Source organism: Numenius arquata, chromosome 2 (assembly GCF_964106895.1).
Source record: "Numenius arquata chromosome 2, bNumArq3.hap1.1, whole genome shotgun sequence".
NCBI lineage: Eukaryota > Metazoa > Chordata > Aves > Charadriiformes > Scolopacidae > Numenius > Numenius arquata.
Genome location: NC_133577.1, coordinates 49,997,252 through 50,021,453, shown reverse-complemented (window position 1 = coordinate 50,021,453; position 24,202 = coordinate 49,997,252). Strand labels below are relative to the sequence as shown.

The 24,202-nt window shown below is 37.3% G+C and overlaps 1 protein-coding gene across 1 annotated transcript in view; it reads right to left on the bottom strand.

The window, feature by feature from the left end:
• Nucleotides 1–3,987: 3,987 nt before the first annotated feature.
• PPP1R21 (protein phosphatase 1 regulatory subunit 21) overlaps nt 3,988–24,202 on the bottom strand; it is a 31,511-nt gene continuing 11,296 nt past the window's right edge. The window contains exons 8-22 of the mRNA XM_074168330.1: nt 24,080–24,132; nt 21,772–21,921; nt 18,654–18,755; nt 18,490–18,578; nt 17,501–17,637; nt 16,631–16,723; nt 15,565–15,692; nt 15,036–15,188; nt 14,175–14,267; nt 12,727–12,960; nt 11,220–11,255; nt 9,913–10,029; nt 8,887–8,985; nt 7,036–7,164; nt 3,988–5,215 (exon numbers count right to left, since the gene is read on the bottom strand). Coding sequence (XP_074024431.1) covers nt 5,186–5,215; nt 7,036–7,164; nt 8,887–8,985; nt 9,913–10,029; nt 11,220–11,255; nt 12,727–12,960; nt 14,175–14,267; nt 15,036–15,188; nt 15,565–15,692; nt 16,631–16,723; nt 17,501–17,637; nt 18,490–18,578; nt 18,654–18,755; nt 21,772–21,921; nt 24,080–24,132 — 1,643 coding nt within the window. The 3' untranslated portion in view covers nt 3,988–5,185. The remainder of the gene's footprint in view (nt 5,216–7,035; nt 7,165–8,886; nt 8,986–9,912; nt 10,030–11,219; nt 11,256–12,726; nt 12,961–14,174; nt 14,268–15,035; nt 15,189–15,564; nt 15,693–16,630; nt 16,724–17,500; nt 17,638–18,489; nt 18,579–18,653; nt 18,756–21,771; nt 21,922–24,079; nt 24,133–24,202) is intronic.

The window sequence follows — 24,202 nt, the reverse complement described above, 5'->3', positions numbered from 1 at the left end:
ACCAAAGGCTGCAGTTAATGAAACCATATTGAAGGTCTCAGCTAAGACTTTTTCAAGCTAATAACATCATTAAAGTATTTTTTTTTCTTTAATAAGTTTCCTGCATTTACTATTTGAGCCCAAACTGAAGCTTTTTAAGTCCAAGAGGAAGGAAACTCCAAGCTCTAGTAGGAGGGCAGACAAGGCTGAAGACTCCTTTTTTTAGTAGAAAGGGGTGTGTGTGGAGATTTAAGATCTTCTCGTACTCATTTCAGAAGCAATGAACTTTATACAGAGAAAGTTTGCAAGAAGCTACATTCCACCACAGATGAGCTTCCAGGTCAACTTATGAAAGAACCCATAATGCTTAAAGTAACTGGAAGTTACCTAGAATCTTGAGTTTTGTGGGTTTAACTTGTCTCAGGACCAAGCTGTGTTATTTATGGGAGACCATTTTGACAGCAGGCCCGGATTTAAGAGGTTACTGCTTGGGGAAAGACCTCATCAGTTCATAAAGTTTTGGACATACAAGGTGAATTATGAGTTAAACCAGTACAAATAAAGTATGATTTCTGCCATTATCTCTACAATTTCACATATTAAAAGTTCAAAACTAAAATTCTTACAGGGCTGTTAGCATGGTGGCTCACCATGCAAATTAAGGCCAACATAAGCTTCTTATTTTGTGGCTCAAGTATGTAACCTCGGTACTGCAGCAATGCAAATATTTCTGTAAAAAGCCGAGTGATTGTGAATTAGCATTGACATGTCTAAAGCTGCCTACACACACAGAGCAGAGGCAGACAATGAGAACTGCCCCCAGGCAAGTTTCCATGCCGTGGATTCCATAGCCCCAATCAGGCCATGTTCATTAGGGTCCCCGAAAGCTCCCCTCTGTCCCTGTCTGTAACCAAGCCCAGCAGTTCTGCAGGCACAAGTATAGTTAAAGCGAGTTTTTAACTCCGTGATTAAAAGAAATAGTTACGAATTAGGGCAAACATGGCCTCTCCTAAACAAACATGGTTTTAATTCGCTGCTGAGTAATACTGCAAGTAGTAACAGAAGCAGAAAAAGCAGAATAAGACAGAACAAGCATTCTTAATGGAGCGGCATCCAGCCTTTGTGGGAGGAAGTAATCAGACCTCTGGTAGCAATTACAATTTTTTACTGCACTAAGCTTTATTTTTATTGTGACCCCACTGTTGCTAAGATAGTGCTCTCAAATTACCGTACATACATACTACATTAAAGAACAACAGGTTTGCCCACTTTAAAGGGCCAGATGGTTCTCCAAAGTTGAATATATTGTTGGATTTATATATATTAAAAAAAAAAAAAGCTTTCCCACTGCTCAACCAAGCCAGTAAATAACTTCCCCAGTCTCATGATAGGTGATATGTGGATAAAAAAAAGTTTATTTCCTTTCCTGTCTGCAACTGATGCCTTCGATGCCTGAGCAGATCTGTTCTTTGGAGCTGCAGTGAGCACTGTTGAACAGTGACGGGCTCCTGCTGTGCCCAAAGTCAGCACCAAGGAATCACGCTGGGCCACAGACCTTTCCCCGCCAAAAATTCAACTCATCTGTCAGCGAGGGAAGGGAGAGCAGAAAGAACAAGTTACAAGGACAAATGAGAAATGAAGCTGGCTTGGTAAAAAGGGAAAATACCCTGTATAAATAGCCAGTGCATTTCAACAAAGATGGGAAGCCCAAGTGTTTCAGCCCGATACCGATGCTGCTCGGAGCACTACTAGATCACATCCACTGTGAAGATGTTGAGCTGGTTAAGACTTAAATCTGAAGGAATTAGCAAGAAGACACAGCAAACACCACCATTTTTAAATCAGCACTTAAGGTGCTTGGTATTTAAATCACAGATGTATAGTTATATATGTAACAATTTAAAATAATCACATCATTATTTAAACTGCAATGAGGTAACACCCTTGTGCAGCTTATGATGATGTCAGCCTAAGAATCTTGGTTTAGAAGTTAATCTTCCAAGCAGGGAAACCTCTGACCTACAAAACCTTAAGGGCATTTAAAATAGCCAGTATATTTAGTGCTTCTTGGGTACTTTCAAAACTCATGAAGCAGTTCTTAAGAGGGCAATCTTGAAGTTAAATTCACTCTCAGTTATAGCAAGTATTTATTTTGAACACACAGAGTAGTTACTGGGGATGTATGTTCAGAAACCTAGGATAGCTAAACCTTTTGAAATCTTTGAAAGCATTAGTATAGGTTTAAACCAAAGTTCAGAAAGAATTTTTGAAGATCTAGTTAAAACCATTAATAGGAAATAGTGCTGTTACCTGAATTGGTTGCTTATTCATGAGTATGAGAGATTATTCATGAGGTGCCCAGCGTCATGTAGAAATGCATTAAGCACTCTAAAAATGCTTTAAAAACTTCAGTTACAATGAACTGTCCATTAAAAGATTAATTAGCATTAGGATTTTTCTTTAACCATGATTTTATACTATATTGTTCTAAAGATTTTCCTAATTCACAAGTTTGTCATTAGTTTCCTAATCAATCAACTAGAAGTTGATTATTCACATCGTAAATTTTTGAACATTAACTCCAGTATTAGTACAATTTCTTTGCCCAAATTTTGTGCATTCCATCATAATCTGCATAGACCATTTCATATAAAGTCATTCAAATTGAAACTTCTGGAAAATCCTGTCTCAAAGATGAATTCTTCACTGCAACATTGAAGACAACTTTCAGCTTTTTAATAGCATAGTATTATTCACTAACAATTTAGGTATTTAAGATAGTTTGAGAACCACCTGGTTAGGGGAAAAGCACAAGCTCGTTAGGCCTTTCCACTTGTTCCAGTTTCTAATGCCACTAAGTTAAATGTAATATACCATGTCTCTTCACAGTATTACTACAACAGTATCCAAAATGCCTTATTAATTTTTTTCTCCCCAAGATTCTATTTTTGTGTATTGATAGTTTATAATTGTCTGAAACTTACTTGGCAACATTTCCTTGAAAAACATTTCCTTGAAGGCAGCTCGAGTGATCAAAATTATCTCTTCCTGAGCATATTTACTGCTGATTGGCGAGAGGGATGCCCAAATACATTTCCAAATAGATACTGCAAGGAAAAAGTGCTGATAAACTAACATACATTGGAATTGTACCTAAATGCCTATACATTGTATATTAATTCCAGTTTTGATGTCGGGGGTATACTCTTGTAAAATAAAATTTTAGATAATAGATAGTTTGAGGGTGGCAGAGCCCTGGAAGAGGCTGCCCAGGGAGGTGGTGGAGTCTCCGTCTCTGGAGACATTCAAAACCCACCTGGACATGTTCCTGTGCAACCTGCTCTGGGAGACCCTGCTCTGGCAGCAGGGTTGGACTAGATGATCTCCAGAGGTCCCTTCCAATCCCACATCATTCTGTGATTTAACTTTTTTTAATGCACATTTTTAAATGCTCAGTCTTCAAAGCGTATTTTTACTTAGGCCTTTCCAAAAAATGGCGTAAAGGCAAAACCTTTTTCTGAATGCAGCCACCTATGAGAAACAGCATCAGTAAGAAGTTCAGCAATTTGATCCAGAGAATTAAAATAAGATAAATTAGTACCTTCACTGCAAGATGAATGTTGTCAGAAAAGGCAGCTTCAAAAGAACTGGCAGAAAGCAATTAGCTTCCAACCCTAATTGAAACAGTTAAAGCTGTATCTGCTGCAATAAAATGGTTATAGAGAAAGTAAATGCTTCTCAACCACCATGTAGTTTTTAATTCAACACGACGCTAATAAGAAACCACACAGGGTCTCCCCATCTCCTTCCCAGTTTCGTGACCACATCCATTTTGCCTTTAAAAAGAAAAACTGTACCAGGACAGTTCCCCAGCTGCGATCAGTATAGATACGATGCTTGTATGCCTTTCAGCAGACAAGATGAGAAATGCCAGCCTGGACTCGGTTTACACTGCGCAACCTGGGTATAACCAGAATCAAGAAAAAAAGTCAAGCAAAAAGTCAAGCTGGTTTCGCGTAGCTGATTTTATTATTACATATTAATAATACATATCAACACAGCTCTTATCAAAGTAAACCCTTATATGACAAATAAGTGCCATAATGTAAATTGTGGAACAGAAGATCAGTGTAAAGTGTGGAGAAGCACAGCATCTGATTAAAAGAACCAACAAAGAAAAAATCAATGCTGTGAACGCTCATATTGTTAGACTTCACTTAAAAAAAAAAAAGAAGTATCTTAGGAGAGGCCTAAAGTTCACAAACTTCCCAAAACACAGGAAAAGCCACGTGCATCCCCCCAGTAAATCCATCACAATTTAATTCCATTAAGACCTTTTGCAAATTCAGTGTTTAAATCTTCTACGTGTTTCATGTTCTTCTTTACTGTAAGAGAGCACAGCAAGCTGATCTAATCTACACACATATATTGCTTTATTCTTTTGGGGCAAATTACAATCACAATTTCCTCTAGCTTTAAACAGCTGTTTCAACCAATATATATATACATATACGTGTAAACAAAATGCTTAAGTAAGGGCTTAAAGCAATTTCATAGAAGTATCCCAATTCAGCTACTTGTGCTCTTCAAAATCCAAAGTGCCAAATACAAGCAGCAAAAGTCTCCACAACTGCAATCTAAAACAAAAGTGATCTGTTTACCTGTGTGAATTTATAGAAATCATTTAAAGCTACAATTCCAATTAATTCGAAAGGGCTGAGAACAGGAGTAAGACATTCACAGTAACTGCACATCTTGCATGGCCAAAAGAGTCTCAAAATTAATTTTTAAACTGTTATTAACAAGTAAAGGAATGTACACGTTGACAATTTAACATATAACTCAAAAATAGACAACTACTGCACTGATCCAAACTTGTTAATGCCTAATCATATTTGAAAATATACAAAATATGAAGTTATTACATGAAATTAAAACCTAGTTTTAAAAAGTGCACAGTAAAAACTGAAGGTAATTACTATATAAATTATCCACAGTGTGTATTTCCTGGTTTAGAGCCAACATTAAGTTCTGTTTTATCTGTCACGAGTTCTAAATATTTTAAAGCCATTTACAACAACAAATCAGTTTTTACTAGACCAAATACCACCTCTGCTTCCTGTAACAAACAGGAATTGGACAAGCAACATCCACCAACTGCATCCTGTGCAGCAGCAGCTTCCGAAGACAGCTGATGAGGTGCAAGCTATCGATTTTTGTTCTTTTTAGAATTTCCCTGTAACAAGAAACAAGTTAACAGAACATATAGTTCAGATAAGCAAAAAAAAAAAATCTATACAGACAACATATAGAACCCAATGTCTGGTAATTTATGCCTACAGCAAACAAAGAACAGTCAAAAATAAACACTCAATAGGCTTTCAATAATGGAAGCTTGTAACTGCTTGCTCTGAAAAATCCCTTTATCTTTACAGGCGTAACAGTGGGAAGTACCAGATATTTCCAGTAAGCACAACAGAGTACCTCACCTCAATTGAAACTTGGTGGAAAAAGAGACGTTTGATTTACATCCCAAGACACTCAATTGTATTAACACCGCTAATGTCATAAGGGCAGTGAAGGCAAGTCAAATCATAATTCACCCTTAAGTGATATTTCAGACATAAACTTTACAGGACAATTGCATCAAACTAAATTCCCCACCTTATCATTTTGTTCCAAAACCAAATTTAACTAGAGCTTGATCTATACAGAAATTTTCTAGTTTACACAAGAATTTGTCCTACAGCTTATCAACTCACATTTGACTTGCAACAATTCCACAAAGCAAACATGTAGCTTAAAATAAACTTTTGTGCAATAGTTACTTGCTGGCAATTCCCTTTCTTCCTACTTCCTTAAGATAACATTTGTTCTTCATCTAACCAACAACTCTCTCCAAGTCATAATGGCTTTAAATGTATCATTCTGATTTCAACTGAATCATTATGTTTGGTAACATTTCAAAATCCATGTCTACCATTGTGAGATTCTGAATTACCCCCTTACAGAGTAACACTTCAAGTCTTATCGAGGTATGACAAGTAAAAAATTCCAGAAAACATTTATAAAAACATGAAGTGTTATGGTCAGTATGCAGCCAAGTGTTTCCCTTTAAAAAACACAAGAGCTTACATACCGAAAAGTAGTTTTAAAGACTGTAATGGCAAGTCAAAGGACTCAGACATCTGAAGAAAAACAGTTCTGTACATGAGGGGGAAGAACCTACTCTAAAAAAATAGAAGTTGCTGTCACAGGATCTTTAATCAAAACATGGATTTTTATTTTTAACCCTTCAGTGAAGTCTGCTTCCATGCATTCCACAATTAAGGAGAATAATTAGTTTCCCAGCCAGACTAGTGAAGGGTAAAAGCCTTCACAAGATCCATTTCTCCCTCAAACCATCAGAATAAGATATACCATGGTTTAAGCACAGACAGATCCAACAGCAGCCTTCTCTATTTTTCATCATCAACATTACGGTAAGTCAAAAACTTGTTTCTGGTAAATGGATAGACTCCCTGCTTGCAAAAAAATTTAAATATGCATTTTAAGTTCACAGAAGAATTTAAGTGGCAAAGTTTTCATTCCTACATGTGAGCAATCAAAAAGCTAGAATACAGAAATAAAACAAAGAAAAAAGAATAGCCGCCAAGAACAGAGTACACAGCAACCAAGAGACAAGCGCAGGAAGGACACTCCTACCAGTAAGTTGATCAGAAACACCCTGTATCACTAGATAGATTTGCAAATAGTTTATTTTTATCAGAGATAAACAAAAATAAGGTGCTGATCATCCATTAGAGGGTACACTTTGAAAGCCTACTTTAAGGCAGTGACGAAGTGTTTCTTCTTTCCCACATATATGTTTTGCAAGCATTTTTCTTCACTGAAATGTTCAGGACCAGGTTTGGATTTTTCTTTGCAACTGGCCAAGAATAAGAACTACGGCTTTGTGAATTGGTTTGTTAAAGGGTAACACTGCAGGAATGCCAAATGCAACCCACAGACCTCCAAATCACAGCCAGTGCCTAATGTCAATACCTGACAACTTACCTTACTGGTCATCTTTAGCGTATCAATTTCTTCCCTTTGTTTAGTTAATGTTTCATTCATGCTGCAGAGATGGTCGCTCATCATACTTAACTGATCCTCATAACTTCTCTTTGTTGTCATCAATTCATCCTAAGTGGAAAAAAAATAACCAACCAGAAGCCTTTGCTCAATATTAGTGACAACTGGCAAAGCAGCCAACTTCTATCTCCACTCAGTAAGCTACACCGTTTTGTTGAATGTGTGCAATTAAGCTAAACCATTGAAAAAAAAATAAATCACTTGCTGCAAGAACCTCAATAGCTATTTTTCTTTTACCTGGAGTCTCATGCATGGTCTGTTCCCCTTATTTTTGCTTTGTTTCCTAATTTTTCCCCTAATTTTTTATGGCACACAAAGCTGAAGGAATCCACAATCTATGATCCCTCTGGCATTTGACAGACACGGTGGGACAGTGTGGAATGCAGCAACAAAGGGATACAGACACTTTAGGAAGGGGAGAAGTCACACTTGATGTGAAGGAGTGGTTTGAAGCCAATTAAGATCTCATAGGTAGGGATCAGAGGATAACAGCAAAGGTGGTATGGGGGGCATTTGCTACAAGTAGATAGGAGTCTCACAATTCCAGACCCTAATCCTCATGAGGGATTTTAACCACCATGACATCTCCTGGAAGCACAACAAGGTGGGACACAAGCAATTCAAGAGTTCCCTTGAGTGTGGTAAAGAACTTCTCTTGATACTAGTGGTCAGTAAGCCTAAGAGAGGCTCTCTGCTGAAACTGTTACTCATGAATACAAAAAAGCTGGTCAGGGATGCAAAAGCCAATGGTAGCTTTGGCTGCAGCAACCTTGAGTAAATAGAATTTAAGATTCTGAGCAAAGCAAGATGAATAGTAAAATTACAGCAACCCGAGATTTAAGAATAGATTTTGGCTTTTTTCAAGGTCTGCTTGGCAAGATCCCAGGTAGAACTACCCTGGAAGTTAAAGGGGCCCAGGAAAGCTGAATGATCAAAGACAGAGCAAAAAAACAGTCCAATGTTTAGGAAGCTGAGCAATGGTGGCAGAAGGTCAACAAGGCTGTACAGGAAACCCCCAATTCAACAGCTTGATCTGAACTCTCTCTGCTCTGACCAAAGGAGAGGACCAGATTACCTTCAGAGGGCCCTTCTAATCTAAACAATTCTATGATGCAATATTATGCAGGCTATAAACATAAAAATGGTGCACCTGCTATCTTTCCTTCGGGAGTTTGATATGTAATTGGAGGTGAATATCTCATGCGGAGTTGGATATGGGTTGTGGAATTTATTAAAGGAACAAATCAAAAGAGCACCTTGTGTTCAAGAACAATTCTTTTAAGTGGGTATCGTTATATTCACTGTCTGTATGGAGCATTTTAGGTAATCACTCTCTCAGACAGGTGAGCAATAAAGATATGAACTAAATATGAAGAAAACATGAAGACATTTAAGCACTGAATATTTATATATACTTTTACTATTGGCTCCTTTCTGAACTGTGTGGAGGGGAAGGACAAAGGGACAGGACATTCACAGATATCTGGTATAAAGAGTTCATTATCTATTGTTCACAATGGCTTCTTAAGGATTACCCTAAAGTTATTTTTGCTTAATATTAAGCTATCCATCTCCAAAAAAACCACACCCTAGCATTTCTAAGACTTTCAGTCCCAGGCACTAGAAAGGATTAAGAATGTGGTGCATTATCTAGGAAACTGCACTTCCAGCACTTTCCTAGTACATGCTCAACGGTCATAATTTTTCTCCTCCAACCTCCATTTACACACAACAACAAAATGCATCAATTACATTATATGACATTTTACTTGCCTGTAACCTAGTGATGTTTTGACTAGCAAGTTTCAGCTCTTCCGTGAGTGATTCCTTGGACTTCTCTGCCAGAGACAGTCTTTTGGCAAGTGCTCGACACTGTCAGTCAGAACAGGAGAGGGAGGGTAGAAGGGAGGAAAGTTAGTTCCAGAGTATTGCCTTGCACCATCTTTAACTGACTATTTTGGATGTGTCCATCTTTGTGTAATCCTTTGATTTCAAGAAACTTAAGTCAGAGCACGTACACATTAAATGAAACATTAACTATTTCACTACAGTTAAGTTTTTCTTTAATTCTACAGAATTACCATACTGCCAATCCTCTAAGTACCGTAATTTTCACATAATTACTAGGTAATATTTCATAAGGGAAAAGCAACACAGTCAACTCACTTCATACATTGCTCAAATATCAAAGACTGTTCCTCCATACTATGTCATTTTACTATTAAAAAAATATTTAAGAGGATTTGCACTGTCAACCTGGAGCTTTGGTATACTCCACATCAGTTAATTACACAAATCAAAATGGTCACCACTTTCAAGAAAAATTACCTCTTGATTTGAAATGAAAACAGGAAGTCAGATACAATGAATCGTTTTCTTAGTTCTTGAAGTTAGGTATAACTAAGAACCAATTTCTCACAGGAGAGCTGTTTCCATCACTTCATGATAGACTCAAAATTTATTTTTGAATGACATCAGAATCACTTCAAGATGAAGTCAAAAACTAGCTTGGTAACTACCAGATGCTTCAGCTTATATGAACAAACCTATATATGATACACATTGTACTACTTAATGCACCTGAGACAAGGCTACCAAAGGATTTATTTTTTAGAAAAGTACCTTTCTACAGTATCCATTTTTATGCACACTAGACCACAGCCAAAAAACATACCCCAGGAACAGATTTTTTATGAACATTGTGTTCTGTATAATTAAACTCACTGTCAAAACACTGGCCTGTGGGAAATTCACAAAGGGATTTACTGTTTTCAGTACAGACACAGCCTGCATGCTCACCTCGGCATGGAAGTGTACTGATTTGCTGTCAGCAAGCTGCAGATGAGATGTAAGTTCTGCTATCCTTGCCATATAGTGGTTTTTTATCAGGTCTTCACGAGACTCAACATCTGGAGCCTGGCAAAGCAAAAATTTAAGCAGACATTTATGTTTATATTATATTCTCCTATATACTGACTTATCTCCTTCCCTCCTGAGGCCTGGCTGCCCTACCCAACACCATTAAACTCCCCAAATACAATAAACAAATTACAGGAGATCACTTCGCAGTTTGTCACTGATGGTGACTTCTAGTGTCAGACTCCTTAAAGGACCAAGAGCTGACTGAAGATAGAAGAAGTTAGCTTGATTTTAACATATCAAGTCTCTGATGAAGATGAAAATCTGCTGCAGAAGTGGACTGCTTTCACCTACATAAAAACTTACTGGCTTTTCCCAGCAAAGAAGAATTCTTTCACATAACCAAATTTAAGAAGCTCACAACAGTCAAAACTATTTCTAATGTTGCATGTTCCAGATGTTTCTTTAGCCATTTGCACTTAAAAAAAACCAAAACAACCAACCCCACAACTCACCAGTTTACAGTAAGTTACTGAGTAACCCACTAGATGCAGCTTTCCATCACTTGTCATTACTTTCAATTTAGCACTATGCAGTAGCTTTTAAGATCTTGAATCAGTTATTATCTGGCCCCCACCCCCTTTTTAATCATATTTTAAGAAAAGGGCGAGCAAGCTAAAAAACATCAGCTCCCTGCAGCGACAGAAAGGGGAAAGCACTGAACCTTGCTCTGCTACGTTCCTGCTGGGGCAAGCATTACATATAGCAGGGCTGAACAAAAAAGAGTTAACATTTAGTCTGACAGCTGGTTCAAAGTTTCTTTGGTATGAGCTCTGGTTTGGGATAGCCTACAGTTAAGTATTAAACACCAGGCACTACAGCCAGTGACTTTTTTTGCAGCTTCAGCCTCCCCCCAAGAGTGAAGAATTGAGGCTTGGAATGCAGTCAGAGTTTCTGAAGTACAAACAGACCAGTGCTTTCCCCAGATTACAGAGGACAGACCTGGACCACAGCTCATGCTGCTCCAAACTGCTTACATGAATAAAAGATAACAGTTCACTAAAAAGAAAAAGAAAGTTAAGAAATACATGGATTTCAGAAGCTTGAAAAATATAGTGTACAGACTACACTGGCAACTCATGCCATTATATGACAGTATTCTTGGTAATTAGACCTTTGGAGTAAGTTTAACAGAATCAGAATTGAAGTATTTACCAGACATACTTTGATAATGTTTAAAAGATTACCTTTTCATTATCAGTAGTTACAGTCAACATTCCAATCTAGAACAAGGAAGAAAACATGCTTAAGTGAGAACTGCAAAAATAGATACTACAGTTGCAAGTCATTTTGGCTTCAGTCACAGAAGGACATTAAATTAAAAGAAATAATAATCTTGCAACAGTTAAAACTAAATCCAGATTTAAGTACTTCCACCTGTAACAGACACCAGTAATAATGTACATTAGTGCATTGAACCAAATTAAAGCTGACACCAACTCTCCAAATACATCCTTTGCCTTACGATGCACACAGGGAAAAAGCAGTAGAAGCAACAAGATGCAGCCGGCTTGTGTGATGATGCAAGTGCTTGATTACGTGAAACTAGTTCAGAGGTACCTTAATACATTGAAATATTACTTTTCATGTTGAAGAGCAAGGAAAACTCGTCCTGGATTTCTTGAGTATCTTTTGAATTATTTTCTTTCCAGTTTGACAGTTCAGTGTGAAGCACTGACCAGACTCTCTAGCAAAGAGGTGTGTGCAAATAACTAGTTTCATGGAGTCAAGAGGTTTTTTTTCTGACCTCAACAGGATTAGAGATTTAGGTTTATGGGAAATATTTATACAATATGTTGACCTGTGAGTTACATTAAGCATCGTGGCTAGAAAAAGCCGTTCTCCTCAAACTCTTAACAGATCAAATACAGGACCAAATACTTAAGATACCACTTTACTTCAAAATTGTGGATTTCAAAGTAATCCACAGGTCATTTTTATCCTTGAGCAGAAAAGCTATGAGAAAAAAAAAAAAGGAAGAATTGTATCGAGGGCTGAGCTAACTAGATTGTTTCTTTCTTACAGATATCTCCATTAACACCATTTCAGAAATGGTAATTCAGAGAAAAGGACAACCTCTTTTAAATACTAGCAATTAACAGTAAAGACATTTACCCAACACAAAAGCGCATGTACAGAACACGTGCCTTATCCAAATGCAATTGTTAAGCCCAAGTTGTGTGTGCCTATGAAAGTTACATAAAAATTAGTGTTCCAGACAGCACTGAACACTTGAACAGCTTCAAGTTAAAATTAAGTTATACTGCACAAACTCGTAGTGAGGCTTTCAACCCATTTAAACATAATAATTACCTACTTCCATTTGCTTTAACATACCTACAGATGAAAAGAGTACTGGAAACTCAGAGCCGACCCGAGATATACACTACTTGCAAGGCTTCCTGACTACAAAGTCAGAAAAATCTCAGAGTTGAGCATCTACTATTTTCCCCCCAAGTTATACCAGTACAGAACTACAAAAACATCTCCGTGATACTAAAGATACCGGTCTCAAAAGCTAACAAGTTCCAAACTATGCAGAAAGTATTAGCAAGCAGCTTTGCAAATACAAGAAGCCCAAATGTGAATGCATTTCACAGTCAAAAAGCTTTAATTATTAGCATTCCACAGATCAAACAGTACCACTACTGAAGAAAGTGGATTTTTCTCTATTGAAGGAGAAAGGTCACTTACCAGACTAGTACTTTTAATAGGTTCCCTCAGACTCTTTTCTGTGGTTTCCTTCTTTTGTTCAGCCACATTTGGCAAAACAGAATGCTCTTGTATAGTTTCCGTTAAATGTCCACTAAGAGAGTTCTTCAATTTTTGGTTTTCTTTCTCTAGCTTTATCTTAGCCAGCTGGGCCTCCAACATCCAGTGCTCTTTTTCTTGTTCAAGTTTTGCAATTTTCTCCAAACTCTGCTGGACCTTTAGGAGGGAAAGTTTACAGTCCAGGTTATTGAACGCAAGGGGGGAAAAAAGTCACACACAGAATGTTTGAAGACAGTATCATTTTTAACCATTGTGTAAATGTGCTAATGAATAAAGCAACAGATAAACACTATTGATTCCAGTTGTACGCTTAACTGTGGTCACGTGTCAAAAATGACCATGTTATTTAAATGGAATGAAAAAAATGCATCACGAAGTTACAGCTCATAGAACTGGCAACACCATATTGGGTGAAAATCAAAGCAGGGAAAAATTTGATGAAAACATTAAAGATACATGCCTGGCACTAGCATTGTCTTGTTCTATGCTAGTGTTGTGGTTTGGTCCTTGGAAATACAATCAATCAATCTCTCCCCTCCCGGTTGCCCCACCTCATAGAGACAGAAGAACCCACTTGTTCAGATAAGAAAACTATGGAATAGCACACATCGTATCACTTCACGCGTTTCTGTTGAAATTCATCTCATCCTTACTAGCACATTGTCAATATAGGCCCCTACAAGAAAAACCACTAAAGTCTTTCTTCTGTGAAAGTTCAATGATGATGACTCAAGTACAGTCTGAACACTCAAGCTAATAAAGAATTTTCAGTACTAATCACTTAGTCGGTCTCATTCATATGAGGAGATGGGCAAATTGTATAGGCATTTTAAATACCATTTAACCTCCCTCTGCCTCACCTTCCAGAAAAAAATAAAATATATATATATATGCACACTGCAAGAATGATAAACTAATCTATTCATAGACTTCAACTTAAAAGAAAAATTGTTCTTAACCAGTGCTAATATATCCTCCATAGTCCAAAAAAAGCACTCAAGACTATACATAACATTATAAATTAGTACTTTAGTACTAATGCTTATGCTTGTCTTTATTTTGCATTTGAATTATGAAAGATTGCCTGACTTCTTGCATTTATAAATGGCGACATCTGTAGCATCATTCTGTCTCTTACAACTCCACATACATTCTGCAGGTAAAGAAGAACAAGTCTTGGATACCCCTGCCTGAAAAGGGTAAGTTTTACTTTCAAATTCTACAAATATGGTACCTGAAGTCTAATTTTAAGCTGCAGTATGTGCATATATATGTACAACCAAAACGCCAGTATGTGGAGACTATTTTATGCTATTTTACATTTATAAGATACACTACCACATGTGTTAGTGAAAGTTACACCAGAATACCTGTTGTGCAAGTCCTTCTCTACTTTCTGTGGAACTCAGAAGAACTCTGCGATTAGCCAAAGCCTCTTCATAAGGCACTGAATCTGCACAAGGCTACAGAAGGATAAAAGAAACCTCAAAACATGATTCGCAGTAGAACAGGATACCTACTCTACAATTGTTTTCTTACTGCGCTCCTTACTTTAGTAAAGGGAAGAAAAACATCTTTCAAGTGTTTACCAGCCAGTAGAAAAAATGATTTAAGCTCGCAAAAAATACCGCCCCAATATGCACACCTGATTCAAAAGTGCTCAGAAAACTCCAGGTGTTGCCTAATGATCGAATGCATCTTAAGGTCCACTCTATAAATATTGCACTAAGTGATTTAATGATAACTTAAGTACACCATCACTTCATCATTAATTTTAACAGAGACAACAGGGAGATCTGGCAGTGTTCCATCCTTTGGGTGAGCACATTTTCTCCTCCTTTTCAGCTGCTTTTTCTTTCCCCTGTTGCTCTCTACTGTATAACAGCAAATTCAAGTATAAGAACATGATGTCATTCACTCCATATTCCTGGTGAATACGAGAGGAAATTTATATAAGCAGCTACCCTCTTCTCCTTGGAGTCTTGGCACAGAAATAATTAGTGGAAATGGGTAACAGCAGAATTGGCACATACCCTTAGTTGTGAGGGCAACTACGCTCTGTAAATTTTTCAATAGCATTATTGCTCTAAGGGTTCCATTTCCTCAGCCAAAGATTCTCATTCAGAGGAAAATCTATTCCAAGTCCTAAAAATCTGTAGTTTGTATTCTCTTTGACATAACCAACTATCACCTTTGTGCTTTCTCTGGGCAAGCACATTAGCAGAACAAACCTTCTTCAAAGACTTCATGTAAGCAACCGCCTTTTTCTTGTATTGCAGCATACACTCAGCTGAAAGGGGGCTGATGAACTCTGTCCCTGCTTTAGGGCCATAGCTCAATGAAGTAGTGAAGTGATCCAAGTTGTTGCTAAAGAACGAGGCAATCTAGACAAATCAAGAAAAGCCACTTTTCAAATTAAGCTGACCAGAAAGATTCAGAGGAGCTATTACTCTTTCAAGAGAAAGACAATTATTTAGCGAAACTGGACTTTACAACAAGAAATTCAAACAAGGTACAGGCTCTTCCACAAAAAAGTTAGACCTTAGTAATGCAAAGTGTCCTCTTCACAGTATCTACTTTTATCATCCATTCAGTTGTTTTTATCTTGTTGCCTGAAAATACCTTAGAACAAACTCGATACTATAGATTATTAGTATCAGAGGCACACCTATGTTTTCCAAATCATTCAATCAAGGTTTTTTTGAAAGAAAAAAACCTGCACGAGTTAGGGCATTATATTGAAACAAGAATATTCATTACCTTGCCCACTCCATTTGTTAAAGCCACAACAGAGGATAAAATACAGTCATTTGTAGTTATGAGTTTCTGTGTGGCAGTTGGAACATCTTGTTCTAAAGTAGCTTTCTGACTGTAGTGCTTGGAAAGGTCTAGAAAAAGAAAAGACATTTCTGTCAAACTACAGTTTTTGTCTATTTAAGCAACCATTTTCAAAGTCAGCTTATGACCTCCAGCTTCAAACACTTTTCCCCTCTTTAAGCGAGATGTGTAGAAGTTTATTCTGGATACTGAGTTGTCTGATACACTACCTTAGAGAACTTTGTGATCATAAGGAATAGACGTTATGCCTGTTACACAAGGCAGAACAAAGGTGTGTATTTAAGCGTACTCTGTATCCCAAAAGTCATAGCAATATAGCTGATCCATAGCAATTCATTCCACAACTATACTTTCAATTTCCATATGTTTACATGAGGACACTAAAGGTAGAATTTTTAGTCCCGTTCAATATCTGAGTCTTAAGCTCACATGACTTAGAAGGGAAAAGTATTTGAGAACATAACATATCCATGTCCTTCTGAGAAAAGGAAGGCAGGCCATTTTCAAGGAGGAAGTTCAATTTCAAAAGGAAAACAGACTTCTTTATAAGCTTTGGTTACATACTCCTGTTAAAAATAGATAATCAACCTAAAAACTGTAAGGAAAAATTCCACTTTGAAGGCAGGTACTAGGTCAACAGTACAGAAGTGGAGGAAAATATGAATATTTAATGGCATTCCATTCTGCATGCTAGTTCTACTAGAGCAATGAAGTTCTACAACTACAGTAACACTGCTGAGGAAGATCTAGAGTGCCACAATTAAATATTCTAGCAACTTAGAAAAACAAAAGCTAAAAGAATGGAGGCATGAAAAAGATGCATGGATGTCTAAAGTAGTTCACAGGTTTCCTCATCTTAGTTTCTAAAGGCAAAACAAAGCAGATTTATCACATATTGCACATCTAACATTGTTACAGAAAGTACGTGTGTGCTATGTTAAACAGAAAAAAGCAGAGCTGAAACATACCGCTATTCCTGTACTCTCACCTTTTAAAATGTCATGAAATCCATGAAGACTTGTAGCAATGTTTGTAAACACAAAGTTGTAATTTGTTCTAAGAAGTCCTTCTGGCTTTGTACCTAGAAGTACCAAGCAGAAAGGAAAAAAAAAAAGATTCAACCGTGATAGAAAAAAAGATGATTCTTCATCATCTGATTTCAACCCACTAGAAACATTTGCATGGGGTATGATGTTTAGAACTAACGAATCAGAAAAAGATTTATTTACTTTAAATTTCCCCTTCCTTTAATATTATATATATACACACACCCCCCACAAATTTGCCAGAGTAGGCAGATAAAAGTCTTCCAAGTTTCCTAAATTTCATTCAGATTTTACAAATATCAACTCTTTAGGTCTCAAAGAGCAATTATGCATGCAGAAAGATTTACACGCTCACGGTTGTGGGAAGGACCATCTGGGTCCTTCTAAAAAGTGAAGACTGAAATAACCTGATGCTATACAATAACTGTTTCCTCTTATTATTTACAGTATGCATTTGGATATAGTTTCCACACACACACAAAGGTTTTACTTGATTTTACTTAGTCATTACCATGAGAGTTTAACAGAACAGGTGGAACTGGAAATGATAATAATAAAATGTAGTTTGTTAACAATGTCATACTGCACAACTCACTTGCCCCATAGTTTAGACTGTACCTAAAGAGTAGCATTAACCTTGTTTTCCCCTACCATAAGAGTGGGATATTTTTGTGTGTGTGTGGTTTTTTGGTGTGGTGGGGTTTGGGGTGGTTTATTTTAGGATTTTGGCTTGTTTCTTTTTGAACTGGTCCAAAAGGAAAACTATACCTTCCAGTCACACTGTAACCAACGGAGCCAAAATTGGCACTTACTTGGTAATGCAAGAAGACTAATGTAGGTGTGTAGCTTCTCAAAGACTGCAGTCAACCTTTTCATGTCTCTGTGTAGCTCCATATTTCTAGCTCTTAAAGCAGCTGTGCAAAGAGAAGACTCACACTCTTCTTCCAAACTAGGAATATATGAATTATATTTTTTTTTAAAAAAGTGAGCCATTATCTTAAAAAAAAAGTTCATGAGTTTTGGAGTAGATAGCTAGTGTTCTCTACATCTGCAGCCCAAAGCAACAACAGACCAGGAATTTATTTTAGAAAGGTTGATATATCAAAGTAACTTAACAATACATGAAAAGTACTGTGTGCACATACTATCCCCCCTCTTAAGAGCTTCAGACACAAGGCAGTAACAGTTTATACTCACAGCAAGTAACTGATTGCATAAGTTTAAAGACTTTTTCCTCTCTGATATATAATTTACCTCTTACTTCCTAAGGAGCAGGAGAACAGGTATAAAGAAGGCATAAACCAAGCTTTTTCTTCCTCCTTAATCTAAAACCTACATTTAAGCGATCCTTTGCATTAATATATCACCTTCCTTCAACCCACTCAGGAACAAAGACTTTCACTGCAGAAGGGATGTGGATCTGGCCAAGTTCTACTACATTGCTGTATTTACTACATTAAGTAATCTTCAGACAGGCTCAAGAAGTTAACAGTTTTAGTATACCTGAATAGCATCAATCCTATTGAATAACATTAAAAAACAAAAATCTGTGCAGCTTTCATTAAAGTCTCATCTGTGAGGGGAGAAAAGAGGCCCTAGAAATATATCTTTTTAGCTCTAACGGCCGGCTGAAAAAAACATGCATAACCTAAAGACTCAAAAACCAGCAGGCAAAAAAAAATTCCATCCTTTTAAGCCAGAATGCTTTAAGGATTGACTTAATATTTGAGTTGTAGATGCTGACAACGCTGCAAGCTGGACGCTTAGTGCCTCTTTAATTGATCTATCAAATCAAAAGTACCTTTTTAACTGATAAGGAAGAATCTTTCTTAAAAAGCATAAGTAGGAAGCTAGATTTTCTGAAAAGGCCTTCAGTTTCACAGCTGTTTCCTGGAAGGAAAAACAACACATAAGTATATCTGCTCTGTAAAAGTTTTTTTCAGTACTCAAAATAAGAAATCTTACCAGTACGGTCACAGTATCTTCTGTAATACTCTCGAACAAATGAAGCATTCCTTCCTCTAGAGGGCGAACGTACGAAGCATTTTCATGAAGATACTGTGAGAACTGAGCACAGAGAGATTTTAAAATGGTGCTTGCTAAAGGCTCTTGCAAACTGTTTCAAGTTAACAACTGAACAGTCCACTTTAGCAAAGCATCCATCATCTTAAATGATCCCCAAGACGTTAATAATAAGATATAATAGTCAAGTGATGTGCAGCAACCTCTTCTGCAGGACACACAAACACACATCTTGAGGAAAAGTGAGAAATAGTGAAGGCTACAATAGAAGCCTGGGCAAAACCCCATCTCGGGCTCTGCCACAACACCCCATCTCATTTTAACTGCCATGCACAGCACACCAAACCCCTGCTTTTCAAGTTTAAACATCCTTGCATTCCTTCTCAACTCCATCAAATTCAGGCTAGATCCATGCACCGTTAAGCCACCAGAATAAACTACCCTACCTTCCTCCCAGCTGCTGTTTGCCTCTCAGCCTGTGCATCAGCACAGGCCATGCTGTGCCAAGTATTGAAGAACTAAACCCAGTTAAAACTGACAGCAAGAGATCCATTTTAATCTTTATCTGTAGCCAGTCCAGATTTCAACACAGGTGAAAGCACGCTTACACCAATGCAAAGGATGGAGCAGTAACTAATCAAAGGGAGAATTCTTACTTTCAAGAACTATGACAGGTTTGGGCGATTATGAAACTTTGTCCTCACAGAACTGCCCGACTTAGAATAGAATTTATTTAAGCAATTTTTAGCAAATTTCACCTTCAGAAAAGTATACCTGAGAATAAAGCTGTTTACTCTTACACACAATCAAATCGTAACAATACCATCAGCTTTCAACTTTGATACCACAATACTACAAAAAGCTTTTTCCACAGATTGATGTAGGTATTCAAAAAGTGATTTTGGTTTTTATTTTATGCCACAGAAAGATACCTTCACCTTTGATTATTCATACCAGAGTAGCAGCTAAAGATCCCAGCCAAATAGGGTACGAGAAATTTTAATTATTTCTTGTATCATTATAGTGCAGTAACACAGTGTTAAAAAGAAAAGAGAGATGCCAAGCTCTCATTCATGCATGCACAAATCTGGATGGAATTAGGGAAAAATTCCTAAATCTAAGCAGGAAGAAATAACACATGCAGAATGCTCCTGACTTGTGTTGCAAGAGAGAGGACTGGAGTTATCTGGCACAATGCTGAAGACCCAGCAGAACCCAGCAATCCAATACTTAAAGAGAAAAGGAATACTTGAACCTGGGTGGGAATTGTCCACATCTATTTTGAATGTTTGGTGGGGAAAATAGCTTGAAAGCGCCAGACAAGACCTGGAGTTAGGGAAAGATAAATCAGTGCAAATATGCTAAGCCACTACCTGACACTTGTCTCATTTTCTCTACCACATTAAGGGGAGGTTTTTGAACCGCTCAGTGGAGGAGCCAACACCACACTGAGAACACTTGCCAAGCAAATAGATAAATTGATCAAAAAAACCCAAGAGTAATAGCACCTTCAGGGAGTGATAAAAGATGCTTCACCGCTGGAAAGTCAGAAAGTCACTGCAAAAGCCCTGCGAGGTAGCATGCACTGAGGCAATTAGGTCATGAATACACAATGGGGGAGACTACAAGAGACATAATTATGAAAACAAACAAAGCCTGAACTACTGAATCAATTATCAGAAAAGGAGAATCAAATTACAGTTCTGATTAATTTGCAGATTTCAGCTGTGTGAAAGCACTTCTCTGCTGAAAAGCAAAGAAGTGTTAACTAGGACATTAAGAAAAAAAATGTATGAAAAGTGATGACTGAGAAACCCAATTTTATTCCCTTAGCGTAAACTGCAGTATTGTCTGTCACCACACCGGGCCACAAAAAACAAGGAGACAGTTCTTGCCCCAAAGAATTTGGAAGATGACAAAGCTGTGTAGTTTTCACAAGAAGGATATGCGATTTGGAGCACCTTTGGTGGCAGGAGCAAGAAAATGTTTTCAAACTAAGATCTATCTGAACCTCTGTAGAAGCACGTTCTTGATTCAAATAGTTGAAACAATCAAGAAGAAATAGTGTGAGATGTCTCTAGTGGATAAACACCTTCACAAGCATATTTGTTGCCTGCAAAGAGATTAAGGAGGTCTTCCCAAGAAGAGAAAAGTTGTGTGATAGTTAACATTGCCACTACATGCATTGCAGCCCTTTGATGAATGCAAATCATGTCTACCTCAGTAGCTTAAGTCTGAGCCCTACAAACTACTAAATTGAAATTATACTCTAAGAAAATACTGTCACCCAGCAACTTAAATGCATATAGGTCCACTTGCACTATGAAGTCAATAACTCAGATGTTAAAGCAATTTTATTCCAAAGCATAAAGATATGCATCCTCACACAAGTCCTTTTCCATGCTTCAGGGCATAGAAAGCCAAAAGATGCAGTTTAACAGCTCTGAATGATACTCTCAGAAGAGCCTTCCCATGGAGTTGTACAGAAAGAGACAGGTCAGGTTTCTTATAATAATTTTAACGTGCTTTACAGACTTGAAGCTTCACACAACTTACAGGAAAGGTCTTTACACAAATAGCCTAAAATCAGATTATGAAGTTAGTTTTTGACAATGGAAGAGAGTCCCAATTCTCTCGTTCATAAGCCTACCTTACATCCAGTTTATTTCACATTACAGTTAAATGCTTGAAACGCAAGACTTCTGTCTCAAAGTTTAATCTGCTGGGCCATGGGAGATTAAGACAAGCATCTATTCAGCAGTACAGTATTAAATCAGCTAAACTTTTTGACAAATGCATTTTAATTTAGCACTTATAAAGCAAAGCCTTAATTTTACTATTATATTGCTTTTGTAGAAGAGGCACAGGGCAAGAGGATTCTCTGCAGCTACACCTTTGCCCACTTTCATCCAGTAGAAAAGACTTCTCACACAGGAGAGCTGCATCTCAGGAACACACTCACAGTATTCCAGTAAAGGTGGCAGAAGTTTGCACGACTAAGATTATTCACTCAAAATGTACATAATTGAACATACTCTTAGCTGAAATCTGTAAGCTTTACCTTCTGATTTAGCGGTGATATAGTGTCTGTTGCAGAATCAATGGGGAAGATCTGCACCTTCTGCTCGGTGTATGTATGGAAGTTCAAAAGAGCTGTTACAAGTTCTTGAACAAAAGCCAGCGCCTGGCCAGCAAGGTCTCGCAACTTCAGCTGTAAAGAAAATTATAAAATGACTGTATTTGACATGTACCTATTTAAATATAAAAAAAAATTCTATGGCTGGATACAAAAAATTACTATCAATGATTTCTCTCTTGTTACTAGTTCAGCCTAAAATACATAGCAGCATCACCTTTAACTTAATTTTTACAGCTTATGAATAAACTGCATTGTAACACAGAAGGCCATGTTTTTCTACGGTGACAAAGTAAGTTTTTATTTCATACAACAGGGGATGCTTTGCTTTTGGCTGCATTTCTCAAACTACAGGCCACAAGAACACTTAGAGGTTAGTACAATTACAGAAACCTTTGAAATTAAGATTTCTAAACACCAATAGACTAATTCCTGACAACAGCTCCATTCTTTCAGTGTGATGATAGTGAGAAGTTTGTAACACCCGGTTGTAAGAAAACCTAGCTTTAATTAGTAAAAAAAAAAATGATGTTTTTCTCCCAGAATAAAAAGGTGTCTGCTTCTCTAACCAGTAACACTCAATTTTTAGTCTCCCATCTGGACAGAACTGAGCTGCTGCTTATGAATAAGGCTGTTCTGTGGCTTCAGTGAAGTAGGGACCTATCCAAGAAATTAATCCAAAATGGAACATTCTGAAAAAGCAAAAGCAACAGAGAAAACCACACTGTTGGAATTTATGGAGGAGAGAATAAGGTTGAAGTAACATTTCAGCCAAGAATGACTTATCCTTCAGAGATGTGTTTTTAATGCTTCAATAAAGTATTAAATCAAATGGATCTTGATTATGGATCATGGACAGTGGTGAGTAATTAATGCAGTCGTCATACTCAAATTGAGTATGTTAATTAGCTATGCAAGGATGGAAAACAGACAATATTACTGTTTTGCTGTCCTTTACACTACAGCCTGTGCTCATACACTAGTATTTTGCCTCCACTGGCAAAGCCAGTAATAACCTGCCCTGGAACATTTTCAGGTCTGCAGACCTTGAAGCATGAGGCTGGCTGACATAGCACTGGCAGAAAAGAGAAAAGGGAGAAACTCTCCATGCAGTTATTCAGATTTTTCTTAGTACTGAGCAACAGGTTGATTTAAGTCACAAAACTGGACAGCAGGTCACCTGTTCTCACAGCAGACATATTAGGAACAAGGGCTCTTTATAGGCACTTCTGAAGAAAGGAGAAAACAGCTATTTGAAATCTTTCTACAGTGGCATCTGAATGCGCTAAACTTGCAAGGTTCAAGACATACCGTACAAGCAAAGAGAAAAACACTGAGTGCTTGGAAGCCCATCCTCAGTGGCAGTAAAACCAGAAAATACAGCTAGCATCAGGGTATCTGATTTACTACCGTAAAAAGTCTTAATATATTAAGCTATTCACAGAAAAATTAATGCTCATTTTTGAATACTGAGTAAACCACATTCCTAAGGAAATTGATGAATTCACAGTAGTGAACAAACTTTTTCTTTTTTTTTTTTTAATAATATTTAAATAAATAAGGGTGGCTTGGCGCAAGTAAGGTGTTTTGGCAAGAAGTAGTCCATAAAAATCTAAGTGAACCACGCAGAGTTCACAAGAATACATTCCTTAAAAGAATTATGACAAGTAACATTAACTAATATGATGCTCTAGCATACACACCCATGTATAGTTTACAAATGCAAACATTCTTTGGGGGTCAATTGATGTGACTGAAGAAGCTCAGTTTGAGGACAAAGGAATTTAAGATATCAAAACTACCTTTTTTCCAACAAAAAAGCTTAAGAACTCTACACTAATGTCATTTCAATCAACTTTGAAAAGTTCTAGCTTACTGCAGGTTGGCATAGTAAAAGAATATTTCTTACAACTGTAACAGGAAACAAATATTAAACCTTTCTGACATTCTTTTTAGAAAGTTACATCTAAGTTAACACCTACAGTGATCATCAGCCAGAAGTCAAATGATTAGCTCTAGTGAAGTGAGGTGAGCAGACAACTTGACTCCTTGCCACAAGACCAGTATAGACTACCTTTGAAAAGCACAGAGGCTCCGTGGCCAGAAATTTCCTGGGAATATCATGATAACACAGGCTATCTTCTGCCACCTAGGGTCACTGAAATGACTGGGTTTATTCACTATCTGTGGAGAAAATTGCATCTTTCCATATGAAGCCACAAAAAGTGCTCACCTGATATCTTCTGTTGTGTAGTGGTACATTCAGAGCATTGTATCGATTAGATCCTACAGGACAAAAAGTTGAGTTATATGCACTTAAAGCATGGTTTTGTTTTGGTTTTTTTTTTTTAAGAGA